The sequence below is a fragment of the Solenopsis invicta genome, chromosome 4 (assembly GCF_016802725.1).
Source record: "Solenopsis invicta isolate M01_SB chromosome 4, UNIL_Sinv_3.0, whole genome shotgun sequence".
NCBI classification, from domain to species: Eukaryota; Metazoa; Arthropoda; class Insecta; order Hymenoptera; family Formicidae; genus Solenopsis; species Solenopsis invicta.
Window position 1 is genome coordinate 11,965,001 of NC_052667.1, and position 17,648 is coordinate 11,982,648.

Genomic DNA, 17,648 nt, shown 5'->3' on the forward strand with positions numbered 1-17,648 from the left:
AGAGCTCTTAAAATTTTAACAACAGTTCTTTGTGGTATACCTATTTCCCTTTCAATCTGGCGAGTACTAACATGAGGATTAAGGTGAAGTATTGCTAAAATAGTTACAGCTCGCGCATCATTTTCCTCATATTCATGATGTTGACGTTGACGAACAAGATGTCCATTGCGAACTCTTTGGACTAAACTATTGTCCATCAGTATTGTCATATCAGTTGGATGTCGCCTTTCAGGAAAACGTTGAGCATAAAGCCTTGATGCTGCATTGTAATTGCTATGACACTCCCCTAAAACTAATATAATTTCAACAATCTCATTAGGACTATAATCAGCCATTCTGGAAAGGTAACTTGTGAATGTAATTACCTACATGTATGTATGTTTGGAATTTTTTAATTTAAGCAACTTTAAATAGTAAATTTTTCAATTATGCAGAAGTGAGTAAGAAAGAAAAGGAATAAAACTTTATTATAACAATAATTATAAATCTTAAATCAAACGTAATTGTTTAGTTTTTTCAATCGTTGATTATTAGCATTAGGTATCGCAGTGCTGTCAGCTACTTGCAACTTTCGGCCGGATTCTTCGACGCACGCCTATTGCTCCCCTCCCACCGCTCGCGCCTTAGCAACGGCGCCGCCGGACGGCGTAATTAAGGAGCGCGATACATCGTCTCAGGACCGTGCGTTACGCCGTCCGGCGGCGCCGTTGCTAAGGCGTGAGCGGTGGGAGGGGAGCAATAGGCGTGCGTCGAAGAATCTGGCCGAAAGCTGCAAGTAGTAATGTTTAAGCATTATGCACATTTGTGTTACCCAGAAAACCACGTCATTTCAGAAAAAGTACACTAGATCGTCTTTCAGGCATTGCACCTTCATTTTTGACCTTTCCAAGGTCGCAAAAACAATTTTTTCGTAAGACAAATTTGCTGTAAAACTTTCCGCTCTTTCGAAATCCGCAGTCAAAAATAGGGTGTCCCATTTAAAAAAATGACCTTGAAATCGTGATCTTGAAATAACCATCAAAATTGACCTCAAGGTCAAAACCAATGGTACAATTGAATGACCCCCTCTGTCCTGATCAACTTGGTTTTATACCATTTTTTTGGAGATACCGTTATTTGGAAGATATTCGGGTCCATAGATTAAAATGACTCACCCTGTATATTGAGTTCACTAAACTAGTTAAAATAATACATGATATTAAATATGCTCGCTGTATTACAAAATAAATGTTAATTGTAAATAAACAATGTGTTAATCTCGCTGTTACCTGATATTTAATAATATTTCTGAGCGTCTTATAAAAAATATTTTTTCTTATAAAAGATAATTTATTTTGTAACACAGCGAGCATATTTAATATCATGTATTATTTTAACTATTTTCAGTAAACTCTATATACATTGTAAAAGTTACACTTACTTTATTAACTTTTTTAATAAACAGGATTCAAAATGTACTTACCTTACTTATTAATTAATCCAATTATAAATTTCTGAAACCAGAAAGTACACGCAGCGTTGAGGTCTTTGAAACTCAACTTGTAAAATTACACGTACACCAGGCATTGGAATCATTTTTATATCTTTATTCAATTATTTGACACTTGTTTCAAACGTCAATTCATTAAAAATAGACATTTACATTAACGCTAGAATTGAAAAAGCATGACTTAGAGGCAGACCTGAGAAAGCGAACTACATTTTTGCTGAGAAAGGTAAATATGCATTGGAGAAAGATAGAAAGATAAAAATAGATTTAATAAGGTGCATCCGATCTAATTAACCTCGTTTCATATTCATGTGCACTTTGTAAATCATATCTTCTTATAACACTCAAAAAATTTTATACGTAGTACTCGTAGGAGTATAATATATAATAATATTGACTCTAGTTAATGCAAAATATATATTTTTAACTGCACATATTCATTAATAATAGGTTTATTCAACGCATTTTTGCACCACGCGAAAGAATTCGGCAGAAAAATGTGTCGTTTACCCCGCAAACCGAGATATTATTGACGATTCTGGTTACAGGTTAAGAAATCTGTCATACGCGCAATCATGATCGCGGTCACGTGATGCACATTACATGGTGCATCACGTGACCGCATAGATGCTGATAGTGTAGTAGCGAGCGCCACACTGTGTCGAAAATGTGAAAAGGAGAATTCCTGAGGGCGACGACCAAGGAGACGTATCTTACAGAAAAATGTAGAGATTACAATTTGCATTGCGATATCTCCGCTCGTACGGCACGGAGAGAAAAAATAAAAACACTTTTATATATGCAATTTTTCCCAAGCTATCGAATGAGATGACTTTGAACTTGATCGGTTCAGCCGTTGCTGAGATCTAATAATCTCGTTATGCTTGAACTCGCTGACTCGCGTAAAAAAGGCGTCGGTCTTTCTCGCTTTTTTTTTTTTAATTGGCACGAGACGCGACCGCGCCTCTTGATCCTTGAGTTTCCTAAGCTGGTAACGCACCGAAGGTTGCTCAGGTATACAAAGTCTTCCCAGAATAATTCGCGACATTCCCTTTCTAGTTCTGGCCAATTGCGACAGAGAGCCTCCCTCATTCTATATGTATTTGCTGCAATAGAAAATTCATCGCTTTAGATATACACAAATATATATACATATATATATATATATATATACATATGTATACATATTTATTGCGACCGCACTCGCGAGCGTGGTGCAACTACGTTAATTGCTCGTGACGATAGAAAAGCAAAGCTACTCGCAAAGTCGCTCACACTATATGCACGAATACGCCGTACTATTGGGCGCTAGGCACGAGCGAGCGTGCCTCTCTTAGATCAAAACGTTAACAATCTCCCAATTCATGTAGGAAAAAGAAATGCAAAAATATTCTACTTTGTCACGGGCAGTAACGGGCTGTTTTAATCAATAGCTTGGCCATGGAATTGGCAGAGGGGGGGTGGTTTACTGCGGGCGGGATGAGGAAAGCGAGGGAGTTTAAAGAGAACACATCAATTTAATAGAGAAATTAACAATGTATTTTGGCCGAGACCTAACATTACTCACAAGGCTCAGCGACGATGCCTCGCGACTCGGGCGGGGTTGGAAAATACCACACGGTCGTCAGTACGAGCTCACCGAACGGAGAGAGTCGAGATTCAATTCTAATTAGCGGTGGACAGAACATGCCGTACACACTCAAAACTCTACACACGCACTCTCATTTCACACAAAATTATAGGGCAATTTGGTACGAAATACGCGATCGGCAATACGCGATCACCAAACACATACAAACGCTACTACAGACGACACACAAGAATCTCGCGCAATTAACGCGACTTGGCTGTGGTGTCGGCGACGCTCTCAATAAACGGAACCAGCAAAAAAACTAAGACGCGACTTGTTCGGATGAGGCGCAAGACGACCGATCACGTGGACGACACGCGATCACCCGCGTGTCCCAATTCCGGCGGAAGATCTTACAGTAAACTTGAGCTCTACTTGCAATTACCTCGTGCGCGACTCATCCGATCGGCAAAATCGGTGGCTTTACAAACTTCTCGTTCGTCTCACCACAAAATAACTTTTCCCCGCCGCTCGTCCTGAGGATGCAGCTCGTTCTGGGTAGCGGCTTCCGTCGTCTCAGCTCGTGACGGTTTTCGTGACGATCCACAGCGAAGTGATTGATAGCACAAAAAAATTTGGCAGACGGCACGCAGGATCTCTCGCCCCATGCACGGGGGCTTGTCGCGCCCCGCTATTAGTTCCGCCTTAGTACAGGATGTTGCGGATACATACAGTGCAGCATGTGGGTTGCATACCCGGACACTGCCAGGGGCTGGCAGTGGCAGACGCGATTCAGTAGGTAATGACAGCATACACATATATCGACAAAATTATCGATCGAGTGGATCACGCGCATTTTTCCAATTAGGCTTGCGCGTATCAATTATGCACAATTATTCCTAAATTATAATGTAAAAATATTGTTGTATGAAACATTACACATTTAACATGTAACATTTTATATAAAGAATCAAACGGTTTTTTATAAATAATTATAAAATATTTATATCTCAATTTTAAATTTATATAATTTTTGACAAATATTATTTAGAGATTTTATTTTGACAAAACTGCTTTGTTCAAACGTATCATTTAAGCGCAATTATTTAAAATTTTCATCAATTTATGATGCTATTATTATATAATATTCGCACAATATGCCTATCAGAGGAGGTATTTTAGTCAAACACTCTTTTAAAATTTGTATATAAACTATTTAATAAAAAACGTATATAAACTATTTATTAATTTTTACAACATATGTTCGAAGTAACCGCCAGTTTCTTCTAAACATAATGCAACTCTTCGCATAATACTTTGCCGCACGTTGCTTAACATTGCGGGCGTTATATTCCGACTGGCCGCTCTAATTTTCTCCATCAACTCTTCACGAGTGCGTGGTAACGTTTCATACACCTGATCTCGTATGAATCCCCATGCAAAAAAATCCATAGGTGTGAGATCAGGTGATCGCGGTGGCCACTCGTGAAGATTGCTGTGGATTCCAATCCATCTATCTGGATATATTTCATTTAGCACTCCTCTTGCTAAAAGCGATGTGTGGGCCGGATGACCGTCTTGTTGCAAGATTATTTGATTCTGCGGAATATTTAATTGGTCTTGCGGAATATTGTTTAATAAATTTGGCAGAGTTTCTGCCAAAAATTCTGCATAAACTTTCGTCGTAATATTAAATTTTCCGCGAAAATTTGGTCTGACAATTAGATTGTCTTCAATCTCCATTCAAGCATTGATATATTGCTTTTGAACATGCGTTTCTTTCAGGCAAAAGGAATTTTCTTCCGTATGAAGGTGTTCGGCGATTAATACAATCCTCACTTTGTCCGTCTACAAAATGATACTTCTTAAAAAGTTATTATTCAAATTGTCAATATGTCAATTTATGATAAAAATATCAAATAATACAATTATATTTTTTTATATCATCTTTTTTGGTAAAATATGTAAAATTATCATTATTTTTCTATTTATTATTTAGATAAACGTTTTTTATCACACAGGCTTTATAAAATACGACTTGCATATAAAAATAATAAATTATTAAAATATTGTATTAATCTTACATGGTTTAAGATTCAGTCACAAAATCTTTCTTGACTAGGTAAATCTTGGAGAAATAATTTTTATGTCGTGTCAATTAAAAGAAAAGTTTTCTAAATTTTTCTTAATAATTATGCAGCTTGATATGATATACATACATTCTATATTGTGCTCAATACATCTGATACTAATATGCGGATTTATTGATACAGTCTTACTTGATCGATCATTTCTTGGCATTAAAACGTTTCGTAGACGCGTTGACTCGCAAAGAGCGCTATGTTGGCAAAATCGATTATATAAATTCGCGAAGAGTTCGTGTGTCAGTTGTCATTTATCAGGACAATAATTAACATATAGAACTGCTATTCTCTTTTCATTTTTATGACATCTTTCATAAATGAGTAACATATTTGCTAACTCTTCAACTGTAACAAAGACACGGTTTTATTGACTGCATTACTGATTTTTCTTTTTACGTTATGTGTTTTTTGAAAAAATCTCAGAGTGAAAGAATGCTGATTTGTCTTTTATTCGCATTTATTTTAACGTGGGAAAAGAAGAACGTAGAGCATCCTTCCGCGTTAAAATAAACGCGAATCTGACAAAAGACAATCGAGCTGTGGCTAGCTGTTGTTGGTTAGAGAAAAGTCGTATAGCAACAGCTTTCAGTAGGGTAGCAACAATGCCTCCTCGATATTCTAATCAAAAATTAGCAGATATGCTGCTTATTTATGGCGAATGCCATAAAAATGAAAGGAGAGCAGCAGTTTTGTACGCAAATCGGTTTCCTGATAGGCGGCACCCGACATATTCAACCTTCTCCAGTATATATCGTCGACTTTGCGAATCTGGGACTGTGCATCAGTCTACACGTCCTCGAAATGTTCGTTAACGCGATGAACAAATAATTGAAGAAATAAGAGAGACTATATCAGCAAATCCACATACAAGCACTAGATGTGTTGGACGTGATCTTAATATTCATCACACTAGAGTGCATAGAATAATTAAGAAAAATCTAGGATGGCATCCTTTTAAAAGACACACAACGCAAAAATTGTTTCCTCAGAATCTACCTCGCCGAGAACAATTCTGCGATTGGATCTCAGAACAAGTAATTTCAATACTTTAATAATTTATTATTTTTATATCGTACAAGTCATGTCTTGTAAAACCTGCGCGATAAAAGCATTTACGTTGAGAATAAATAGAAAAATGATAATTTGTATAACTTGAAAAAATAATTATAACTTAAAAAAGTAAAAAATTCAACTGTATTATTAAATATTTTTACTGTATGTGCAGGTTGACATAGAAAATGTCGCAAACGATAATTTTTTGCGAAGAATTTTATGGACGGACGAATGGGGTGACACCCTTTTGGACACAGCACGATTGGACACCACCACTCACAGCGCTTGACCAGTGGAAAAACTCTAGGCATCGGCCGCCATGAGTGGTGGTGTCCAATCGTGCGGTGTCCAATCGTGCGCACCCCGACGAATGTACGTTCCGAAGTGATGGCCGTATCAATCGCCATAACGAGCATCATTACGCTGAGGAAAATCCCCATTGTCGAAAAGAAACACACGTGCAAGGCCATTACAGTATTAATGTTTGGATGGGGATTTTGGACAATGCTGTCATCGGACCGCATTTTTTTGAAGAAGGTGTTAATGTTACGGCGGAAGTTTATGCAGAATTTCTGGCAGAAACTCTGCCAAATTTATTAAACAATACTCCGCAAGACCAATTAAATATTCCGCAGAATCAAATAATCTTGCAACAAGACGGTCATCCGGCCCACACATCGCTTTTAGCAAGAGGAGTGCTAAATGAAATATATCCAGATAGATGGATTGGAATCCACAGCAATCTTCACGAGTGGCCACCGCGATCACCTGATCTCACACCTATGGATTTTTTTGCATGGGGATTCATACGAGATCAGGTGTATGAAACGCTACCACGCACTCGTGAAGAGTTGATGGAGAAAATTAGAGCGGCCAGTCGGAATATAACGCCCGCAATGTTAAGCAACGTGCGGCAAAGTATTATGCGAAGAGTTGCATTATGTTTAGAAGAAACTGGCGGTTACTTCGAACATATGTTGTAAAAATTAATAAATAGTTTATATACGTTTTTTATTAAATAGTTTATATACAAATTTTAAAAGAGTGTTTGACTAAAATACCTCCCCCGATAGGCATATTGTGCGAATATTATATAATAATAGCATCATAAATTGATGAAAATTTTAAATAATTGCGCTTAAATGATACGTTTGAACAAAGCAGTTTTGTCAAAATAAAATCTCTAAATAATATTTGTCAAAAATTATATAAATTTAAAATTGAGATATAAATATTTTATAATTATTTATAAAAAACCGTTTGATTCTTTATATAAAATGTTACATGTTAAATGTGTAATGTTTCATACAACAATATTTTTACATTATAATTTAGGAATAATTGTGCATAATTGATACGCTGCAAGCCTAATTGGAAAAATGCGCGTGATCCACTCGATCGATAATTTTGTCGATATATGTGTATGCTGTCATTACCTACTGAATCGCGTCTGCCACTGCCAGCCCCTGGCAGTGTCCGGGTATGCAACCCACATGCTGCACTGTATGTATCCGCAACACCCTGTACACGGTTCTCGCGACCCCCTAATCAGGCTGTCGCGCTGCGGCGCGCAATTCGATCTATCGCCTCTTTCCGGCCGACAATCTCACAGACTCATTGCACGTTATTAATGCAGGATGAGACTTCCCAGACGATCACACTCAGACGTTCACACGTAGCCACAACACCTACAGCACCAGCTTTAGTCCAAGTTAAGAGCGGAAGAGGGCGGGTGAGAGTTGTAGTGACCAGGGTAAAACAGTAGCTGGGGACACAAGCTTTTATTAGTCGGTTTTACATTGACGCGTATACGGTTTGCGAGGAGGGGGGGGGGGGGCCGCCCAAAGAAGAAAAGCAAGAAAAAAAAGGAAATCCTCATTCCCCCCCCCTAAACAAAATTACATGGGACCAAACCATCACAAATAACCACGCAAAAACAAAAAAACAAAAAATACAATCTCTCTGCCCAATTGCCTTTGGAGACAAGAGCTTTCACACAAAAAAATAAATAAAATAAAATAAAATAATAAAAATAGTACGCCTTTAAGGGGCGGGGGCGGGACAAGCGTGGAGGCGAGTGTCCCCGAAGGTGGGGATCTGTCGTGGCAAGGGGGCGTCTAGTAATCCCTGGCGTTGGGTTTCGCATCAGCTCTTCTTATCGGCGTGCTTCAGAGCGCGCGGCCGTTCGGGGCCAATCCTTGCCGCATCGCGGACAATCTCGGAGGTGACGCCGACATAGCCGCAGGCGTAACAAAACCTTCTCTCCAGCGGCTTTGGGCAGCGGGAGTACCGGTGGACTCTGTAACCGCAGGTCCAGCAGCTCGCCGGTGAGATGGGGAGGTATTCCTCTTTCCGCACGCTTATTCGCGGCGCAGGCCTTGAAGCCTCCGGTCTCGCGGCTGGTCCACGACACAGGGCAGCCTCCGGATGTGCTCGCGGTTGCTCGACTCCCCTCTCCCTTTTGGCCAACGGTTGCCTCGGTGTGAGCGACTCTAGACCGGAGACGGAATCCGTTTGGGTGGTCTTTTCCCACTGGTGGCACCCTCCCAGACCACCTGCACTCCCACATCACGAGTCAGCAGCTGGCTTTGCTCCGCGACTCCACGCGCTCCGCGGCTCCGCTCCTTCAGCCGCTCGAGCTCGCTCCGTTCCCGTCAGAAGTCCGGGTACTCCCAATGGATCATGCTGTAGAGATCCCGGCACTTCAACAAAAACTCCTCCCGCCGACGCCGGTATTCCGCCGCCATGGCGCGACAGTACCATTCTCTCCCGTCCGACATTTAGGCTACTTAGTTTCGGGAGAGGAAAGAAACGAGACGAGAGAAGGAAAGAAAAAAAGAGATTAAAGTACGTTTCACCTTAAGCACCATTGCACGGTTTTAAATCCTTTACGTGGATCTTCCCTAGCACAGTTCCATCTAAATTGGTGAGTTCGTATACGACAAGCAAAAGAACTTTGTAAACTCTGTGGAATTTCGGTGACAATTTTGCCGCGATGTTTTGGGCCGCGGACGACAGGACGTGGTGTTTCTTCAAAACGAGCTTTTGCACCCCAAAAACTTCATCATGCCGATGCTGGTTATAATACCTGGCTTGTTTTTGGTACGCTTGCTCGAGGTTTTCCGATACCTATACGTGCAACGCGCGCAAATCTTGCATACGTCGTGACCAATCCTCCGTATCGCCCGACGCTACTTCGTTAGCGTTACGGCAACGGCGACGCAAAGAATTAATCGGTTCTAACTCACGACCAAGATTTAAAAATGCTGGTGAGATTCCGATGGACGAGTGATGGGCGGTGTTATACGCGAAACGGAAGTCGTAAATATGAAGATCCCAGTCGCGGTGGTCACGATCGAGAAACGCAATAATCATCTTTTTCAACACTCGGTTCACCCTCTCCACGGGGTTCGCCTGTGGGTGGTACGGCGGGACAATTGTGTGCATTATCCCGAAATTTTGCGCAAAAGCTCTCAATGTCTGTTTCACGAACTCTGTCCCGTTATCCATCAGCAGGAATTTCGGCGTACCCCACCGCGACAAGACGCGGTGTTTTGCCGCGATGTTTTGGGCCTCAAGAGATCCTCAAGAGCCTCCCGTATCTTTTTGCCGTTCGCGGTTTGCAACGCTTGGCATTTGACCCATTTAGTAAATAAGTCCTGTATCACGAGGAGGTACGAGTAGCAGCCATTTCTGCTTCACGGCAATGGACTCATAATGTCAGCCGCTATCACCGTCCACGGTGCCTCTATAACGCGACGATCCATCAATCCTACGGGACTAGCTTGTTCGACCTTTGTCCGCTGGCAGATCTCGCACTCCTTCACGTACTTCGCTACATCGCGAAACGCATTCGGCCAATAGTACGCAATACTTAAGCGGTAGTGCGTTTTATCAACTCCTAAGTGACCGGACTGCGGATTGTCGTGAAATTCGCGAAGAACCTCTCCCCGCAATTCCCGCGGCAATACTAATTTCCATCGATCTAAATCGGGGACGATCGCCGAAGTCACCGGGCGTGGTTTCAGAAAATAGAGTTACCCGTCCACGATTTTCCAATCGGTACAGTTTTTCTTTGCCTTCCCCACCTCGCGAAATTTCCTAAGATACCATTGATCCTGCGTGTTTGGCAGATCAATCGCGTCGGCAACCGCCATTACCACGAACTCGATCTCCCCCTCGAACATTTGCGATAAGGCGTCCGAAACATGATGTTGTTCACCTTTACGGTGCACGATCTCGTAATCGTATTCAAGCAATTCCAGTGTCCACTGTGCTAATCGACCCGTCGGGTTTTTGAGATGGTGAAGCCAGTGCAAACTGCTATGACTGGTTACTACCGTGATCTTGTAGCCTTTGAGGTACGGTCAAAGTTTTTGTATCGCCCACACGACCGCCAAACACTCTTGTTCCGTCACGGAATACTTCCTCCCGGGGTCCGACATGGCGCGGCTCGCGAAGGCGATAACATGCTCGACTTCACTTATTGTCTGCGCAAAAACAGCCCCTAATCCGACCGAAATCGCATCCGTTTGTAACACAAACGACACCGAAAAATTAGGGCATACCAGCGTTGGGGCGGACGTTAACCGCGCGCAAATTTGTTCGAAGACCTCCTCCTGCTCGCGCCCCCACTCCCACCGCTGATTTTTTCTAAGTAATTGGGTGAGCGGTTCGCTGAACGTTGCGAATTGCGGGATAAAGCGCCGGTACCAGGACGACATTCCGAGAAAACGGCGTAATTGCTTTAGATTGCGGAGAGCCGGATACTCCAAGATCGGGTGCATTTTATCCGGGTCGACTGTCAGCCCCTTTCTCTGCACGATGAACCCGAGATAACGAGCATGCGAGCGACAAAACTCACATTTTTCCAGATTGATAGTGAGACCGGCTGCGGCGATTTTATCTAAGATTCATTGGAGCCACTCTGTGTTCTTCGAACGTAGACGTGACCATGACAATGTCGTCCAAATACGCGAACACACGCAGTTCTATCTCCGGACCGATCAATTTGTCGAGGAGTCGTTGAAAAGTTGCGAGCGCCCCCGTCAATCCGTACGGCATGCAAGTGAAGTGATACAATCCTTTACCCGGTACACTAAACGCGGTAATTTCCCTACTCTCTTGCGCTAAAGGGATCTGAAAATAAGCTTGGCTCAAATCAATCGTTGAAATGTAATGGGCGTGTCGCAATTTATCGAGAATATCGTTCATATTTGGCAGCGGGTACGCGTCCTTCTTCGAAATACTGTTTCCGAAAGTCGAGGGAAAACCGATATTTGCCCGTGGCTTTCTTCACCATCACAATGGGATTCGAGCATTTGCTAAACGACGGTTCTATACCTCTCGCTTCCAACATTTTGTTTACTTCTTCGCGTATCGTGTCCTGAACCTTTGGCGAAACTAAATAACATCTTTGTTTCACAAGCCGATGTTGTCCCACGTCAATGCGATGTTTGGTAAGCGTAGTAATACCCGGATGCGCGACATGTTTCGGTACTTGTTTTTCTAAAAATTCCTTTAGGCGCCGTTCCTGGTCTGAGGTCAATTCCGAAAGCCCGCCACCGGCCGGAACGTCGGTTATCGCGGACGTAATCTTTTTCCCGTCGAGCTTGAACAGATATTTACGAGCAGGCTCGTCCGCAAAATTCCACCCGATGGACGTAAAATCGAGACTAATGCCAAAAGCGCACAGAAAGTCTACATCTGCTACGCACGGGACGACTAAATTTGGCAAGAAGCACACAGAGAGAGCGTGACGCCTCCCCTCTAACTCTAATGTCACGTCGGCTTCCTTCGCGATCGTGGCGATTTGACCATTTGCGGTTTGTATCCGTGAATCTCGGTCGCAGAGCGTCGGTATCCCTAGCCTCGTATTATCCGAATCCCGTCTCGCCCGAAAATCGTACGACCCGGAGTCAACCAGCGCTAGGAGCTAGTGTTTCTCCATGAGAACGCGAAAATATCGAAGGGGTGGGCGCCCCTCGATCGGAAACGCACCATATGAATGCTCAAAATCGCCTACGTTAATTGCTGGTCGAACCTCTACCGATTTTACTGGAGTCGCGCAGACCCGATCTAGCGACTCGCCGGCTCGTTTCACACGTAGCACACGATTTCACAGTCACGCCGGTTTTACCGCAACAGTAACAATACATCCGCCGGTTCTCGCCGCATTCGCGCGCCGGCCGATTTTATCGCAGTTCCAGCATTTAGCTGTGCTGGTACGCGGGGAAGCGGTTGCGGGGTTAACGGGGGTGGCACTCGTTAACGCGGACGCTTGTACGGCCGTCGGCGCGATGCCTGGTGGTTTCGAGGATTTTTTACGCCTCCCTGGACTTGCAGTCGCAACTCCCGCTGCGACGACCGCAGGCGCACGCGCGGCTTTCTTCGGCGAGCGATAGGCTAACTCTGGAAAAAGAGATCGCTGCCGGCGCGGGTGGAGCGCGATAGCGGGTGGCGGCATCATAGCTCACCTCAATTCGCGACGCTAATAATTCCAATAACGCAAAACTTCCAAATTTGTCTCGGCGAATCGCTATCTGTAATCGCAGCAACATATTTCGATGCGCATAATTTAATTGCTCTTTGAGAGTCCACGGCGGGCTTAATTGATCGAATAACGCCTGCATGCATGTCAAATAATCGGCAACGGTCTCGTGTTCCACCTGCGTCCGACGGAGAATTTCGTCGCGCAGCGCAAATTGAAAATCCGGATCGCCGAACCGTGTACGCCACGCCACCACGAAATTGTCCCACGATCGCCATTCAGCGCGTTGATTGCGAAACTAGTGTACCGCCGTTCCCGATAGAAAGAACGGCAAGCAACGGAAAAGATCGTCGTCCGAAACGGGAAGCAACGCGCGACCCTCCTCAATACGCACTAAAAACGCTACCGCGAGAACCCGAAAACGCCAAGTTCCATTTTCGCAAAATGCTAAAAATGTCGGTAACGGAATGTTGCGGTCCGCCTGGAGGCAGGGGTTGTCCTCCGCCCCCGCGAAACGGCAGCACCCCACGACTCGAGGAAACGTGCGCGGAAATCGCGTCGTCGTCCTCGCCTATGCGGAGGTTGTCCATCGCGAGATTACCCGGACTGTCCGGTCGCATCGGCGGAGAGGGCGGGGTAGCTTTTGGACGGGCGGCATTTCGATAGCGTCGTGCAACGACGCGGTCTCGATCGGCTGTTCCATCTTGTAACGTAATAGGCGGTCGTGCGCGAGATCCCAGCTGCTCAGCTGTCCACGACGCGCTAATTCTTCCCGCAAGCGATCTTTTGTTAACTTATAAATCCACCGATAACGCGATTTCCCTTCCGAAGTCATCATCGCGAAAGCAACGTCGCGCGAAACCGTTCACGCGGAAAGCATTCGAAATTCCTGGACCACTCGAACTCACGAAATCAATACGCAAAAAATATCATGCACACTGTTGAAAGAAAAATGATTAGCCACAACAAAATTAACAATAATAAAAATCATCAAAGAGACATAAATTGAACACATAAACAATAATCTAGAAATTCAATAAATCAATAGGAAAACATGCAGAAGTTCTCTTGCTCTCAACGCCCGTAATTTCGATAATTAAAGAATTTTTATTTTCCAACGTTTTCTGAACCCCACGTTGGACGCCAAATTTGCGACCGCACTCACGAGCGTGGTGCAATTACGTTAATTGCTCGTAACGATAGTTAGATAGCAAAGCTGCTCGCAATGTCGCTCACACCGAACTCACAAAATTAGACGGTACTATTGGGCACCAGGCACAAGCGAGCGTGCCACTCTTAGATCAAAGCGTTACCGATCTCCCAATTCATGTAGGAAAGAGAAAGACGAAAATACACTACTTTGTCACGGGCAGTAACGGGCTCTCTTAACCGGTAGCTCGGCCACGGAATTGGCAGAGGGGGTGATTCGCTGCGGGCGGGATGGTAGAGGAGAGCGAGGGAGCTTAAAGAGAACATATCAATTTAATAGAGAAATTAACAATGTATTTCGACCTAACATTACTCACAAGGCTCAGCGATGATGCCTCGCGACCCGGGCGCGGTTGGAAAATACCATGCGGTTGTCGGTACGAACTCACCAAACGGAGAGAGTCGAGATTCAATTCTAATTAGCGGTGGACAGAATACGCCGTACACACTCGAAAATTTACACACGCACTCTCATTTCGCACAAAATTATACAGCGACTCGGTACAAAATATGCGATCGGCAATACGCGAACGCCAAACAAACACACATACAAACGCTACTACAGACGACACACAAGAATCTCACGCAATTAACGCGAATTTGGCTGTGGTGTCGGCGACGCTCTCAATAAACGGAACCAGCAAAAAAACTAAGACGCGACTTGATCGGATGAGGCGCACGACGACTGATCACGCGAACGACACGCAATCACCCGCGTGTCCCAATTCCGACGGAAGATTTTACAGCGAATTTGAGCTCTACTTGCAATTACCTCGCGCGCAACTCATCCGATCGGCGAAATCGATGGCTTTACAAACTTCTCGTTCGTCTCACCACGACGCTGGCTTTTCTCCGCCGCTCGTCCTGAGGATGCAACTCGTTCTGGGTAGCGGCTCCCGTCGTCTCAGCTCGTGACGGTTCTCGCGACGATCCACAGCGAAGTGATCGATAGCGCAAAGAAATTTGGCAGACGGCACGCAGGATCTCTTGCCCCACGCACGGGGGCTCGTCGCGCTCCGCTATTGGTTCCGCCTTAGTACGCGGTCCTCGCGACCCTCTAATCAGGCTGTCGTGCTGCGGCGCGCAATTCGAGGTAGATCGGTGTCTTCGGGCAGCTCGCAATTCTTCCCGTGGTTTTTCCGAGGCCGGACGGCTTTCCCTATGGACTCTTCGATGTCCGCTGCCCCCGCGGTCGGGACCAAATTGGGAACATCCTCTCGCAGCTCCTCGTTTGGGGTCTCCCATGAGATGATCTGTGTGGAGTGTCGACGTCCCCTACGTCTGACCTTCCCTTTTTGCGTCCTGCATTCAGCGGCCTTACTGTTGCGTACAGGCGCGACGGTAAGGGATAACGTAATTAAATGAAGACAGATCACCTGTCGTGCGCGCTACTGCGATCCTGCGCGCGATCCGTAAGATTCAAGTGGTGTTAGGTATTCCTTCTAGCAGTCTTCTAGCCGGGTGAGACTTCGTCGGTACAGAATTAATATTGGCTATTCGCCGATCCGCAAAATGTCGCTACAATTAACGGACGAACACAAGCACACAAAACAAAAACGCGGAATTATTAGCGCACGCGCCGACACGTCCGTCTCCGAGCCGAGAAGACGTAGAGCCGCAGCGTGCGCTCCCCGGCCGGACCTTGCGATCCCTATGACGGATAGCCGACCAGGATGTCACGTCACAATATATTGAATCTTTTGTTAATAAAAATAATAAAATATTATGTATATTAAATAGATGATTGCATTATGTTTTGGTATTTTTTACATGCGTTTGGTTTTTTATTGACACGCTTACCGCGTAATTTTCTTTTTTGCTTAATCAGTGTAACTGAGGGTTAACTTTACAATTTTTCCAATAATTTATCCAGCTTATCACTTAATTGTTGACAGCTGCTTTGCTTGCACGTGTTTTGGATCGTCTTCGATTTTTACCTATTCAAAAAAATGGATCAAAGAACCTGTATCAAATTTTGTGTGAAAAACGAAATTAAGTGCGCGGATGCATTCCGAATGTTGACTGTGGCATACGGAGAAGCTACCTTGGACCGAAGCAACGTTTATCGGTGGTACAAAATGTTCTCAGAAGGCCGAGAAGATGTGAACGACGAAGAGCGTGCCGGACGCCCGAGCACTTCAACAACAGACGAAAAAATTAATGAAGTGGAGAAAATGGTATTGGCCAATCGTCGAATCACCGTTAGAGAAGTTGCTGAGGACCTAAACATATCGATTGGCTCGTGCCATTCGATTTTTATCAATGATTTGGGCATGAGACGGGTCGCCGCGAAATTCGTACCAAAATTGCTCAATTGCGACCAAAAACAGCATCGCATGAACATTGCTAATGAGATGTTGGACTCTGTCCGCGACGACCCAAATTTGCTCCAGAGGGTCATAACTGGTGACGAATCGTGGGTTTATGGTTATGACGTGGAAACCAAAGCTCAATCATCTCAATGGAAGCTGCCGCACGAACCAAGACCGAAAAAAGCGCGCCAAGTTCGGTCGAATGTGAAAGTTTTGCTGACAGTTTTCTTCGATTGCAGGGGCGTGGTGCATCATGAGTTCTTGCCACAGGGTAGAACGGTCAATAAGGAATATTACCTGCAAGTTATGCGCAATTTGCGCGAAGCAATCCGCCAGAAACGCCCGGATTTGTGGAAGAACAAAAATTGGCTTTTGCACCACGATAACGCCCCTGCTCACACATCGTTGCTTGTGCGCGACTTTTTGGCCAAAAACAACACACTAATGATGCCGCAGCCACCGTATTCCCCAGATCTGGCCCCCTGTGACTTTTTCTTGTTCCCTAAACTGAAGAGGCCCATGAAAGGACGACGTTACGCTACGCTTGACGAGATAAAGACGGCATCGAAGGAGGAGCTGAACAAGATAAAAAAAAATGATTTTTTGAAGTGCTTCGAAGATTGGAAAAACCGTTGGCACAAGTGTATAATATCTCATGGGGATTACTTTGAAGGGGACAAAATAGATATTCATGAATAAATAAATAATTTTTGAAAAAACACAAAATTCGCGATATTTTTTGAACACACCTCGTACACATATGTAATAGATAATTTTTTATAATATGTTAAAATCAAATTTATCGTGGTGGTCTTCGTTAATTGAATATTTACAAAAATTATTCCAAAATAAGGTACATGCATACGTAATAAATATCAATAATTAGATCAATAATTAGAAGAATCGAAGCAGTCGAAACAAAACACCAAAAAAAGTGAAATATCATTCTTCTTTCTTCGTAAGTGAGCAACAAAAAGAAAAACCGAGCAAAACCGCAATCAAATCAAAAGCATTACACGATCATAACCTTATCTAATATTCAATTAATAACAACTTACCATTTTGGACTTTAACGGCATCAGTCGAAAAGATTTTAATAGTATACATCTGATTATTTTCAGGATCTTGGAGACTAATGTCCACCGTGCCCATAATTGCACAAAAAAATTCATAATTCCTTCCTTTGGATATCTGTAGCAATCTGTAGATCATAGTCACAAACATTCACGAAGCTTGCAAACGCTAACGCTACAGCTACACTATCTCGGAAGGAATAGCGTTTGCAGCGCGAAGTTATGACGTCACGCAATGCGATTATGACGTCATAATAGCGTTGATAATTGCTCCGCAAGCAGATTGTAGCGCTGAATAGCGCTAGTAG

General features: G+C 43.9%; 1 protein-coding gene across 1 annotated transcript; it reads left to right on the forward strand.

Annotated features, from left to right (window-relative positions):
- Window positions 1-6,636: 6,636 nt before the first annotated feature.
- Window positions 6,637-7,239, forward strand: LOC113005528 (the record flags this gene model as incomplete). The annotated part of the gene is made up of 1 exon (XM_026141234.2): window positions 6,637-7,239. A coding segment is annotated over one exon (603 nt), but the record flags the coding sequence as incomplete, so codon positions are not given.
- Between the last annotated feature and the right edge of the window lie 10,409 nt (window positions 7,240-17,648).